Source organism: Neofelis nebulosa, chromosome 4 (assembly GCF_028018385.1).
Source record: "Neofelis nebulosa isolate mNeoNeb1 chromosome 4, mNeoNeb1.pri, whole genome shotgun sequence".
NCBI lineage: Eukaryota > Metazoa > Chordata > Mammalia > Carnivora > Felidae > Neofelis > Neofelis nebulosa.
Window position 1 is genome coordinate 24,603,707 of NC_080785.1, and position 11,533 is coordinate 24,615,239.

The window sequence follows — 11,533 nt, forward strand, 5'->3', positions numbered from 1 at the left end:
GCATGCTCTACCGGCAGAGCCAGCGGGCGCCCCTAAATACTAGCATTTTTGGAGGAACACTTGGAGGGATTTAGAGACCCAAGATAATACAAACAGAAGAGCTGGAACTACTTAAATCAGTCGCTGGGACAGTATAATAGGGTCCATAAAGTATCCACAGTGACCACTCTGCTCATTTGTCATCTTCAACACTGGGTTAGCCTTGGCCTGGGCTTTCACATTCCTGAAGCTGCACACTCTGACTTCACTGTTCTCCTTTCATCTCTTACTGGAAAAAAGTTATAATCCACGGCTCACATGCAGTTTAGGCTCAGCATTCTTGCTGGCATACATTTCTGAAACTCTTGAGTATTGGGGGGAGAGGAGTTTAAAAAAAAAAAGGGTACACACTGATTGACATCCTGCAGTTCACCTGTGAAGTGTTGCCGGCACTCCCGTGTAGCGGTACAACTGTCGAAAGCCACCAGGTTGTAGAGAGGGCGGCAGAGAGACTGGGTCCCTGACAAGCTGTGTAATCTTGGGCAAATTCGGTACTTTTCTGAGCCTTAATTTACCGATCTGTGAAATGGGGACACCCAGAGGATTGTGGTGAGGACTAATGAGATATTACACTTCTACTCACGGCTTAACAAACGCCGTGGTTCTTCCGGCCCGGGGTGCCGTCCTGGGGCAGGCTGCCGCGTACGCGCGCGCGCGCGCGTACGTGTCTGTGTGTGTGTGTGTGTGTGTGTGTGTGTGCACGCGTGTGCGCGCGCGGGGCTTCGGCCCAAGGCTGTGTTTCCCGGGGAAGGAGGGCGTGCGGATGTGTGTGCTGGGCCGCCCAGGGAGTGTGCGGCGGCCGGCGCCGGGCCGAGAGCGAGGCTCCCGCGCTCGCCGCGGCCGATTGGCGGCGCCGGGTGAATGAGCGCGCGTCGGGGCGTCGGGCACAGAGGCGGCGGCGCTGGGCGCTGCGGTGCGCGCCCGCCTGCCGGCCGGGGTAGGGGGCGGGCCGCGGGTGGGAGGGGGAGGGGGAGGGGAAGGGGAGAGGGAGGGAGGGGCGGGACCGAGGGAAGCTGGCGGAGGGAGGGAGGGCGGTCAGAGCGCGGCTGCCGCGGAGCCCGGCGCGGGCGGCTCTGCCGGGGAGCGGGGGGCTCGCAGCCAGGAGGCGGCGCCGCGGGGAGGGAGCGCGGGGCGCAGGGCCGGACCGGGCCGGCCGCGGGGGACCGCGCTGCGGGTCGCCGGCAGGGCAAAGCCGGCCCGGGGGCAGTGTGGCGGCGTAGCCGCGGTCGCCGGGACTCGCCGAGGGGGCGTCGGGCGCGACCGAGAGAAGGGGCGAGACTCGGCGGAGCGTTGTCCAGCTGGGCGCCTGGGCCGCCGCGACCTCCGGTTCTCGGGGGACTTGGCAGAGGAGACCCGCCTGCGGGAGGGAGCGAGAGGAACAGGTCGGCGGGTCCGGGCAGGGGGAGAGAGAGGGCGAGAGCAGCGTAAGCGAGAGAGCGAGCGAGCCTTCGAGGGGTGGTGGGTGTGTAGGGGGACGAAGGTGTGCGATGTGTCTGCACGGAGTGTGTGAATGTGTGTGTAGGGGTGTGTGTGCCTCTCTGTGTGACTGTATACACTGTGCGTGTCTGTGAGAGGCGTGTGTGTGCGCGCGTGTGTGTGTGTGTGAGAGAGAGAGGGAGAGAGAGAGAGAGGAGGCTGGGAGCTCACAGAGCTTGGGTCTGAACCCGTGTAAGAGGGAGGGGGCTTGGCAGAATCGGATGTGGGTGTGTGCACACGTGTGTGTGCAGGGGTGTGTGAAGGGTGAGTGTGTCACGGGTGCTAGGTGTGGCTGTGTGTGATGTAAGGGGGCCGGGTGCACGTGTATCCCTGGCTCACCCTCCCCCTCCCCCACCAGATGTGTGTTCATGGAGGGGGTATTCAGGGAGGAGGTAGGACACGGCTGCAGCAGCCCCTTGCGGGGCTTGCCTGCCTGGCCATCTTCCCCGGGAAGCCGGAGCTGGCCAAGCTGCCCCTCCCCCCAAATACTTCTAGGGTTAAGGGGAAGGGAGCAGGCCAAGCCCCAAGAAAGAGGAGAAAGGCCGAAGGGACAGCTTCTGCCAGACCAGGGCACCCTGCCTCTCTGGCGGGAGCCCGGCTGCCTTCTCCACCTCAGCCTGATCGCTGGGCTCTGCGCTTTGCCCCTCCCAGGGCCCTGTGTTCCTTGGGGTCTGAGTGAGAGAGAGTGCCAACATCTCAGGTTGGAGCCCAGGGTGGGGGGTGGGAGCAGCGTGAGGCTTCTCCATGAGTGTTGCTTGTTCACAGTTGTACTAGCAGAAGGGTGCTTGGCACGTAGTAGGCCTCAATAAATATCTGAGGGAGGACAGGAGGCGAGACAGAAGAGAGGGAGGGAAAGGATCTGAGTCGGGAAGTCTGAGTGCCCCCCCTCAGCTATCAGGGAGGATGAGGGCAGCTGATTGCCTTTAGGCCCCAGCCCCCAGATTGAGCAGGTTGGGGAGCAGGGGTTTTGGGAGAGGGGCTTTAGCTAGAAGAGAAGGGGAACCGCAGGGAAGAGATCTGCTCTGGGCCTGAATGGAGGGAGGAGCTGGCAACTCTCCTTGGGCAGAGCCCTTTGCGTCCTGTCCCCACCACCTGCTTCTCTGTGATCAGCAACCTCTCTCTGGGGCATCTGATCCCAGGCAGCGAGCGCTCATAGCGCCTCTCCTCTCTCCAGGATCTTCAAGCTCAAAAGGTGCTGAAGAACTGAGCCCCCTGCCCACTGAGGCCACCACCCAAGGCCAGGTGGGGCCATGGCAGGGCATGGCTGTCTGGGGCTGTTCTGCTGGGTCCTGCTTGCTGTTCCTGTGGGGCCCCAGCCTGTCTCCTCCGTCTCGGGTGTCCCTCTCACCACTTTGACCCCACCACCTCAGAGTGAGGCCTCTATGCTGTCTCTCAACCTGGGACTTAACTTCAAATTCCACCTTCGGGGACCTGCTGCTGCCTGGGGGCTCTCTGTCACAGAGACCCAGCCGCTCTCTCCTGGGCCCAGCCGGGAGCCGGAGGAAGAGGTGGCCAGGGGGCTGAGGACCGACCCCATTTGGGAACTGCTGGTGGGCTCCCTTGGGAACTCCCCCCCGGAGTGGGGCTCTGCTGAAGGCAGCTCTACGCCCTGGGCCTCCTCCCAGTCTCCAGAGTCCACATTCCCCCTCTCTGGGCCCACTGACCGGCCCACTGCTCCCTATCAGCCCGGGATGGGCACTGTCACCTGGGACACGGCTCTGACAGCTATGGCACCTCCATCCAGTCCTCCCAGGCTCCGCCAGAGCGAGCTGGAGCTGAAGTTTGACATGGCACTGAGAGCAGGCGCAGCCCCCACGCTCGGGCATCGAACGCTGCCCCTGCTGCCCAGCCTGCGGGCCAGCCTGGCAGAGATTGCTGGGCGCCTGGGACCCTTTGGTGAGTACCTACCCCATCTGAAGAAGAGCCCCTGCTGGGCAGCCTGGCAGGTAGGAGGAAGCTTCAGCCCGGGCTCCTTTTGCAGGGTTCTTCGGCACTACTCTGTCCCCACTGCGGAACTTCTCAAGCCCAAGCCCTCTAGGCCCCACTCGATCCCCAAGCTCTGCCTCTAGAGTTTCAGATTCTCCAGGTGAGTGTTTATTTTGTTGCAACAAACACTTAGGGCACACCTCTACGTGCCAGCCACTGTGCTAGGGGCCTAATCAGACCTCCCTGTCTTCTTTGACTCTGTGTTGCTTTTCCCCCGGGCCTGGTACACGGGCCACTGCTCCTATGGGGAAATGCCCTCTTTGCCATACTGAGTCTGATTTGGTCCTTGTAGCTTAGCTCCCAGCGTACATGTGGCTACAATTCCTGTTCGGTATACATTGGCTCCCTTAGGGCAAGATCTGGGGAAGGACAGGATTTTCTCCAAAGCCCCAACTGCCAAGACTGGCTGGCAGGATAGTGCTTGAACCCCACGTGCTCCTTTTGCAGGGTTCTTTGGCACCACTGTGTCCCCACCCCCAACCCCCCTGGAGAGAAAGCTCCCAAGCTCAGGCCCTTTGGACCCAGCTGCTTCCCTAAGGTCTGTCACGGTTGCAACAGCATCACTAGGTAAGTGTCCAGTTCACTTGCACGTGACATTTATTTAGCAGTTACTACATGCTAGCCACTCGTTGGCGTTCTGGGGCTCTTTTATTTCGTTGTCATCATAATCATAATCAGCATTCTCTTCATCGTCACCATGGCGATACATATTAATGGTCTGAGAACAAGTGTTGCTGGGGACGGTCCCACACAGAGTTAAGTAATGGTCCTCCGGGAGTTTTGCAACCACAGGCAGCGCAGGATGTAGACAAATGTATCAGAGGCAGACAGACACAGGGACTCCTTCATGATTTCCCACAGCCTCAATACCAACTCCACCCTTCACTCCAGTCTGCCTGGCCTGCCTCTCCACCCCCCCCCCCACCTCCCCAACCTTGGGGCTCTCTCCTTTGCCGTCTGATCTGACATGACATGTTGTCAGATATGGGCAGAACTGGGCCCCTCATTGGGAAGACAGTGAAGAGAAGACCTTAAGCAGACGGACGGCACCCTTATTTAAAGGAGTCTTTCAGAACATGCACCCAGACAAGCTGGTGGTGCAGAGGAAAGACTAGGGGCTCTGGAATCTTGAGACTTGGCTCAGAATCCCAGTTCACTGACCAACTGGCTGGGTGACCTCGGGAAAGTTATTTACTCTTCCTGAGCCTAAATTTGCTCGAGTATCTAGGGCTTAATAATAGTACCTATCTTCTTATTGTGAAGCTTCCAGAGCATGTAAGCTCCTGGCATGAGGCTGGGCATGAAGTTGAAGTTTCTTAAATAGTAGCTGTTAACCTTGGTTCTGCCTTTACTGCATCCCAGATGCACTTCCAGAGCCTACCTCTCTGACCCCGCAACCTTGGCGCCAAGATGTGATGGCCACCATGACCCACAGGGCAGAGAGCACTCTCAGGCTCCGGTAGGTGAGGCCAAGGGAGCCATGAAGAGGGACCCCTAGGCCCAGCCTTGTTCTGCAAAGCATTTACTGTAGCTGTGAATCCGCTCAGCCCTTCACAGTAGGAACCAGCTCCGCAGTGGAAAGCACTGGTCCCCCAGCTTCTTCCAGTTCCGGACTTAACACAGCACCTGACTGTAGCTCACTCCGGAGCAGTCACTGCATGTGGGCGAGGAGGCTGCTGTCCCCTCCCCATCCAGAGATCTGCTGTGGGGTGGGGGGCAGGCTCTGTGGCCCCGGGGGAAGGATGCTGGCTGGCGGTCTGTCAGCCTCGGTGACAGTGCTGGCCAGGCAGGTTTAATGAGTCTGGACAGTATCAGAGGAAGCGCAGCTCGCTGCCCCACCCCCTCCCCCCTCCTTACTGACGGCTGCAGGAACTCAGCCTCTTCCTGGCTAGTTCTCTCAGATAAACCCAGGAGGGCGACAGGCCTCTTGAAGAGAAGGCTAAGGGGCCTTGCTCCTGCCAACAGTGTATTAGGGGACAAGGGGAGTGTCTGTCTCCTCTGGGATCTTTCTAACCTAGGTGTGGTTAACCTTTGACTCTAGGACCTCTGTTTTGAATTGGGTCCCCTTCACCTTGGACAGAACCAGCAGGCAGCTGGAAGAAGTTGTGCAGGTCATTAACATATCGCAAGACTTTCCTACCAGTTGATAAGTACACACTGGCCTTAGCCCCCTGAGCACTCGCTCCCCTCCACTCCCCGGACACCCTGGCCGACATCTATTCTGATTGGCTGCCATCTGTACCCTTTACAGTTGTCCAGTATTTCAAATGCCAGTGACCCTTACAAAGAGGATCAATCTTCTATGATCCGAGAGGTGGGGGTGGGGAGAGGGATGGGGCCAGGCCGCTGAATGGACCACAGCTTCTATTGGGAGAGAGAGATTCCCCAGCCCTTTGATCTGGGCAGCTGGTAGATAATCAGGCCTGACTTTTCCATAAATCGAGCAGGCCCCTCTCCCTGACTCCATCCCAGCCAGCTGTGACCTTACCAATTACTCACATTGACATCCTATCTCCTTTCTTGCCCCTGAGGTCAAGAGGGGCCACAGGGCCAGAGTGGGACTACCTTGTAAGAGAGGGCTCCTCCAGAGAGGGATCTAGGAAGTCACTATCTTCTGGACTCCTCTGGGGGAGACTGAGGGCTCTTTCTGGGCAAGCCTCAAGTGGGAAAACAGGGGATGAGCTCAAATGGACTCTCCAAAGACAGAAGCTGGGTATTCTCTGCCTGTCCCTGCCTACAACATGGCCCAACCCCGGGTACACAGGGTATGCCCAGTCTCCCAAGGAAGCAATGCTCCTAGTTCAGAACTCCCTCCTCTGACACCTGAGCTACGCCTACACTTTGCCTGTTTTCTGCTTTTGATTTTTTCCTGGCTTCTCAGTAATGTTCAATACTTGCTCTCCTTGCCACAGTGCTTGGGGACAGAGGTGAGAGATGGGGTTTCTTTTGGCCCCTGGGTAAGAAGTGGAGCCTAGAGAAAGGTGAGGTAGGACAGACCTCTGAGAGCTGTACTTGTCTGCACAGTGAGCAAAGAGGAGGCCGTGAGGGGTGCCAGGCTGGCTCAGGCTGTGGGGCTCCCGGGCACAGTCTCACTGCCTTTCTGCAGAGCCTGCTAAAGCCAAGGAAACGCCAAGCGAACTCATCCACTTTCCAGAAGTGGTTGGGCAAGAGCATCCGAGAGGACGAAGGAAGGGGGTTGAAGGAGGAGGTGCAAGTATTTGATCCTGTTCATGTGGGACTGATGCCTACCCCTGATGAGCAAGCCATCCCAGCTGAATGGTTCCCCTTTTAATTCCTGTCTGTGTCTGCATTAGGCACTCAGGGGTGGTCAGTCCATCCAAATGGTGTTCTTTAGATAGGGTTCGCACAGTGAAACGATGTGTTGATGTTTGCTCATTTGACTAACGGTGGTCTTCCTAAGCAAGTTTAGGACGTGCTGAGAGACAGCAGCCTTTCGTTAGTTAAATCAAGAACTAGTTTGAGGCCACAAATAGTCATACTCCCGTGGACACAAACCGATGACTGATCGGTGATAAACATTAGCTGATAACGGTGATACCAACAACGATCACATCTCGAATGCTTATTATGCACCAGGCACTCGGAGGAGCTTTGGACACGTCGTCCATTTATCCTCCTAACAGCCTTATGCAATAGGTGCTCTTCCCCAATTCAGACTTGAGGAATGTGATGGAACAGGAACCAGGGCACATACCGCCATTTGCAGTAGGCAGCAAGCTGTGTGTATTTAATTTTTGGCTGCTCCCTCTCTGCCCTCCCCAGTTGTCTGATTCTATCTTCCCCTCCTCTCTCTCCAGAGCTGCTTTCTGCCCCCCTCACTCCTTTTCCTTGTCCTCAGGATTGCTGTGTTTTGCATGTTCCCAGCCTGAGCTGGCAGTGCCTGGGAGTGGAAGTGCACCTGGGGTCTTCCTATATTGTACAGCTGGGGCAAGGCTGGAGCACGGCCAGGCTGCTGGGGCAGGGGTCCGGCTGTCAGAAGACCCGCCCTCCCTCATTCTGCATCTGCCTCCTGTGCACCTTCCCCTCCTCACCAGGGTGTCTCCATCCTTCACCACCATGTTTCTCCCTCCATAGTGTTTGCAGCTGCCGTTCTGCTGAGCTTGCTAGGTGGAGTAGGGAGAGGTTCAGCCCGAAGCATCTTCTTTTGCTGCTTGGCCGTGGGAAGAATCCTTGGATCTCTTTCCAACTCTTCTCTTGCTCCAGGAAAGTAAATTAGGGATCTTGCTCCTCACCCTCTTTTTCTTGACTTCCCTTTCCCCAGGGAGGGTAGGGAAGGTGTTGGTGCACAGAGTGGGGCTAGGGGCCTAAGTTAGCAAACCCTAGGGCACCTGAGGGACTCACTCACGAAGATGGCACCTTATCCCACTATGATCTTCCCAGTGGTTCCTTCCTGGGAGTTCAAGGGTAGCCTTGAGACCCCCCGGGGAGTCCATCTCAATGTCACCTATAAAATGGAGAACTGAAGTGGCTTATATATTAAGAGTCTTAGACCAATGGCTTTGTGATTGAGTCAGGATGGGGACGATGGCCATGAGTAAGCCAAGGGTTGGGGGTGTGGCAGACAGGAAGGCCAGTGGATGGGAAAGATTGTGTTTTCCTCAGGTGCTGGGGACGGGAATGTCTTACCTCTCCCCCTGCTGCCTGCATGCATATGTGTGTAGGGGCTATTCCTGAAGAGACAGAAAGGGGGAGGCAGTTGAAAAGGGGCAAGGGAAGCTTCTCTTAGCACCAAGGTGGGAGTTGGGAGTCAGGGGCACAGAATAAGAGATAAGCAAATCAGTGTCATGAAAAAGCTCTGGAATCACGAGAAGAGGCTCAGACTGGTGCTTCAATCTGGATTCTAGTGGTAGCTCTGCCGATTTGTGACCTTGGACAAGTCACTTTGCTTCTCTGTAGAGCCTCGGTGTTTTCATGGGGCAAAAAGAGGATTCATTTATTCAGGGAATATCTGCTCAGTGCCAACTCTGGGCCAGGTACCATTTTAGGCATGGAGATTCAGATGTGAGCAAAGCAAACAAAAATCTTTGTTCTCATCAAGCTTTCTTTCTCATCAGAGGATTGAACTAGAGGGGGCTTCTCCAGGTCCTTCCAGTAGTAAAGTTCTGTGGCTTCTTAAAAACTCTTTTCAGTAGAATCACAGAGTGATGAAGGGAAACGAACAAAGCAGGGGGCGGGGTGGGGGGGGTGGGTTAGGGATGGGGGGAAGGGATGAGAGCTGAAAGTGTTGTGTGAGGAGTTTGATGGGGAGGGGAAGGCGAGCAGCTGAGAGGGTGAGCCTTGTATTTCAGACAAGGGTGTCCTAGATGCTGTGAGACTCTGACTGGTATACAGGTCACCGGCTGTGGGGAGGGGAGGAGGAGGGCTGCATAATTGTTTCAGACAAACGTTGTTTGCCCACAGACCCCACCAGGCCCACCTCTGGCCCCGATGACCCCTCTCCTGCCAGCCTTGGGAAGCCTTCCGCGCAGCCAGAGTGTGGGCCAGGGTCCTGCATCGTGGGAGAATTGCCTGAACGCGAGGGGCAGCCTCCTGTGGCCCCGAGGGCCCTCTTCTTCCTGACCCTGGAGGCCGACTGGGCAGAGGCCAGAGCTCGCTGGGGGCTGGCCTGGGAGGCCCACGTGTACGGGGTAGGCACGCTCTTCGGCCTAGTGGCCCTGCTGGCGCTGCTGGCCCTAGCCCTTTTGCCCTGGCGCTGCCCGCCAGGCGCCCCCTGCCTGGCGCTGCTGGACCTGCTCCTGCTGTCGGCCGGGACCACGCGGGCCTTCCCGCTCTTCTACGACGCCTATGGGCACCGCGACCGGCTGCCCCCGCTCGCCTGGCTGCTGCTGCAGGACCTTCCGCTGCCCTGCCTGGCCGCCGGCCTGGGCCTGGCCTGCCTGCTGCTGGCCCGGCCGCGCCCGCCGCGGTGTCCCGCCGGGCTGGCCGCGCTCCTGCTCCTGGGGCTGGGGCTGGCGGCCGCCGCCGCCCTCGGGAGCGCGGCCCACCGCCCGCTGCGGCCCCTGCGGCTCGCCTCCCGCGGACTGCACGCCTTCCTCGCCGCCCTCCTTTCTGGGCTCCTGCTGGCGCTCTCCTGCTGGGGGGGAAGGCGGCGGCGGGCCGGAGCGCCCCTGGGAGGGTCTGGTTTCAAGGGCGCCACCCCTCTGCCGCAGGCGCGCAGCCCCTTCGCCCCGCGCGAGTCCTGGCGGCGCGCGGCCCGCACAGCCCCGGTGGCGGGCACCTTCGGGCTGCTGAGCGGAGCCCTGCAGGGCTACGAAGTGCTGCACGCCCTGGGCTATGGCGGCCAACCTGGCCTGGAGGGACCCTGGCCCTGGTGGGCCTTCCAGCTAGGCCTGCGCTTGGGCGAGGTGGGCGTCGCGCTCCCGTTGGCGCTGCTGGGCCTCTACCCGGCGCTCTGCAGCCCCCGTGTGCCGCCGCGCTGCTGGGCCAAGCTCTTCCGCCTGTCCCCGGGCCACGCGGCCCCGCTGCTGCCCGGGGGCTGGGTCACCGGGCCCCCCGACAAGGAGCCCCTGGGTGGCGCCATCGCGCGTGGCGACGCGGAGCTGCTGCAGCTGTGCGCCCTGGCCGGGCCGGGCCCCGACCTCCTACTCCAGGGAGGCGGCTGCCGGGGCTTCGAAGGCGCGGCGGCCAACCCGGCCCCTTCTCCGGCCTCCTCCCCCTGCAGCGATTACACCGTGGATTTCCGCCCGCCCTCCCCAATCAACCTGCGGCGCAGCATTGAGGAGGCCCTCTGCAGCGAGGCCCTGCTCACTCCCGGCCTTTTCCAGGGCCCTGCCTACGGGGAAGCCTTGCCTGGGCTGGGCCTCTACCGCACCGCCTCGTTGGGGGCGAAGACCGGGGCCGGACCCAATGAGAGGTCTGAGGAGGCCCTTGGCTCTCCCGCACCGCAGGAGCTCCCCTCTCCCGGGGCCTGGCCCGCGGGCAGCAGCGCCTCTTCCGGCTCACTGTGCGGACTTTCGAGGGACAGCTCGTCCATGCTGCTATGCTCCAGCCCCGACAGGCCTCCACGCTGTCCGCTGGTCTGCGTCCTCAGTCCCCCGCGGCCCTCGGGAAGCAGCCCTAGCCTCCCGGGCTCAGGCTCTTACCAGGCCCTGTCCCCACCCTCCCGCGACTCCCCAGAGCCTACTCTTGAGCTGCAGGCCGCAGAAGCTTTGCTGCAGGAGCAATTCCTGGACGCCTGCCGACAGATCGACGAGCTGAGCATGGGCAGCGACACCATAGACCTGTGAAGAGGCGCCCCCCCTAGGTGCACCAGCCTTCGCCCCCTCCTGGTGCCTGCTCTGCCCGAGACCTGCACACTGTAACCCTTCCTCAATCCTGCCTGGCTCAGATACCTCTCCCCGCTTCCTTCTCCATCCAGGGGTCCCTGGGTGGGTGGGTCAGCAGCCAGGCTCTGTTGATTGGGAATTAGTGCCACCTCCTCTGGAGCCCTGGGCTCTGATGCCCTCTGCTGCAATTCTAGGCTGGCAGGGGTCCCACTTTCCTTGGCATTCACCAGCAATAAAGCCCCAAGGTGCTCCACTCCTGACCACCACTCCCCACTCTGGTGCTGAGTGAGAGGGGCTGTCCTCAGAGGACCTCGAGACCGGCTTCAGTCCCCAAACCCACCTCTGCCATACCCAGGAATCCCATTCCTGTATGAGCGAGCCTCCCTGTCCTCCATGTGATCCTTCCCCATAGAAGGGTCCATAGCTCATCTAGGAGACTCTACAGCAGTTGGGTGGGAGGTGAACGCTTTCAGAGTTAATTTATCAATAAAATATTTTCAGAGAAAGGTCTGATCTTCTTGGAAAAGCTTAGATGAGGCAACAGCAGCAGCGGTTCCATCAGTTCGGGAAGAGAAGCGGTGTTGGGGTGGGGTGAGTTCATCTCAGACCCCAGTGACCCTCCTTCCTGACTGCAAGTATTGTCCTGTAGCTGGAATGAGTGAGGGTCCTGGGAGTGACCCCTGGAAGGCCGTCTGACTCTCTGGGAAGTGGCTTGTCAGAGATGAAACCGGCCTTGAGAGGTGAGG

The 11,533-nt window shown here is 59.5% G+C and overlaps 1 protein-coding gene across 3 annotated transcripts; it reads left to right on the forward strand.

Moving 5' to 3' along the window:
- Positions 1-1,100: 1,100 nt before the first annotated feature.
- PRRT4 (proline rich transmembrane protein 4) lies at positions 1,101-11,293 on the forward strand. 3 transcript variants are annotated; one of them, XM_058724379.1, is made up of 5 exons: positions 1,106-1,421; positions 2,690-3,411; positions 3,497-3,601; positions 3,949-4,068; positions 8,923-11,293. In XM_058724379.1, the coding sequence occupies exons 2-5, from the start codon at positions 2,766-2,768 to the stop codon at positions 10,746-10,748; spliced, it is 2,697 nt and encodes an 898-aa protein (XP_058580362.1). In that variant the 5' UTR covers positions 1,106-1,421; positions 2,690-2,765; the 3' UTR covers positions 10,749-11,293. The 3 variants fall into 3 exon arrangements, with proteins under 3 accessions (XP_058580364.1, XP_058580362.1, XP_058580363.1); XM_058724380.1 differs by lacking the exon at positions 1,106-1,421 and having other exon boundaries at positions 1,454-3,411; XM_058724381.1 differs by lacking the exons at positions 3,497-3,601; positions 3,949-4,068 and having other exon boundaries at positions 1,101-1,421.
- The last annotated feature ends 240 nt before the right edge of the window (positions 11,294-11,533 follow it).

Bases quoted from the DNA above. Each gene is read 5' to 3' on its own strand.
- PRRT4 (XM_058724379.1), top strand. From the start codon at position 2,766: ATGGCAGGGCATGGCTGTCTGGGGCTGTTCTGCTGGGTCCTGCTTGCT. The intron at 3,412-3,496 runs GTGAGTACCTAC...CTCCTTTTGCAG, and splicing joins TGGGCGCCTGGGACCCTTTG to GGTTCTTCGGCACTACTCTG. The intron at 4,069-8,922 runs GTAAGTGTCCAG...GTTTGCCCACAG, and splicing joins GGTTGCAACAGCATCACTAG to ACCCCACCAGGCCCACCTCT.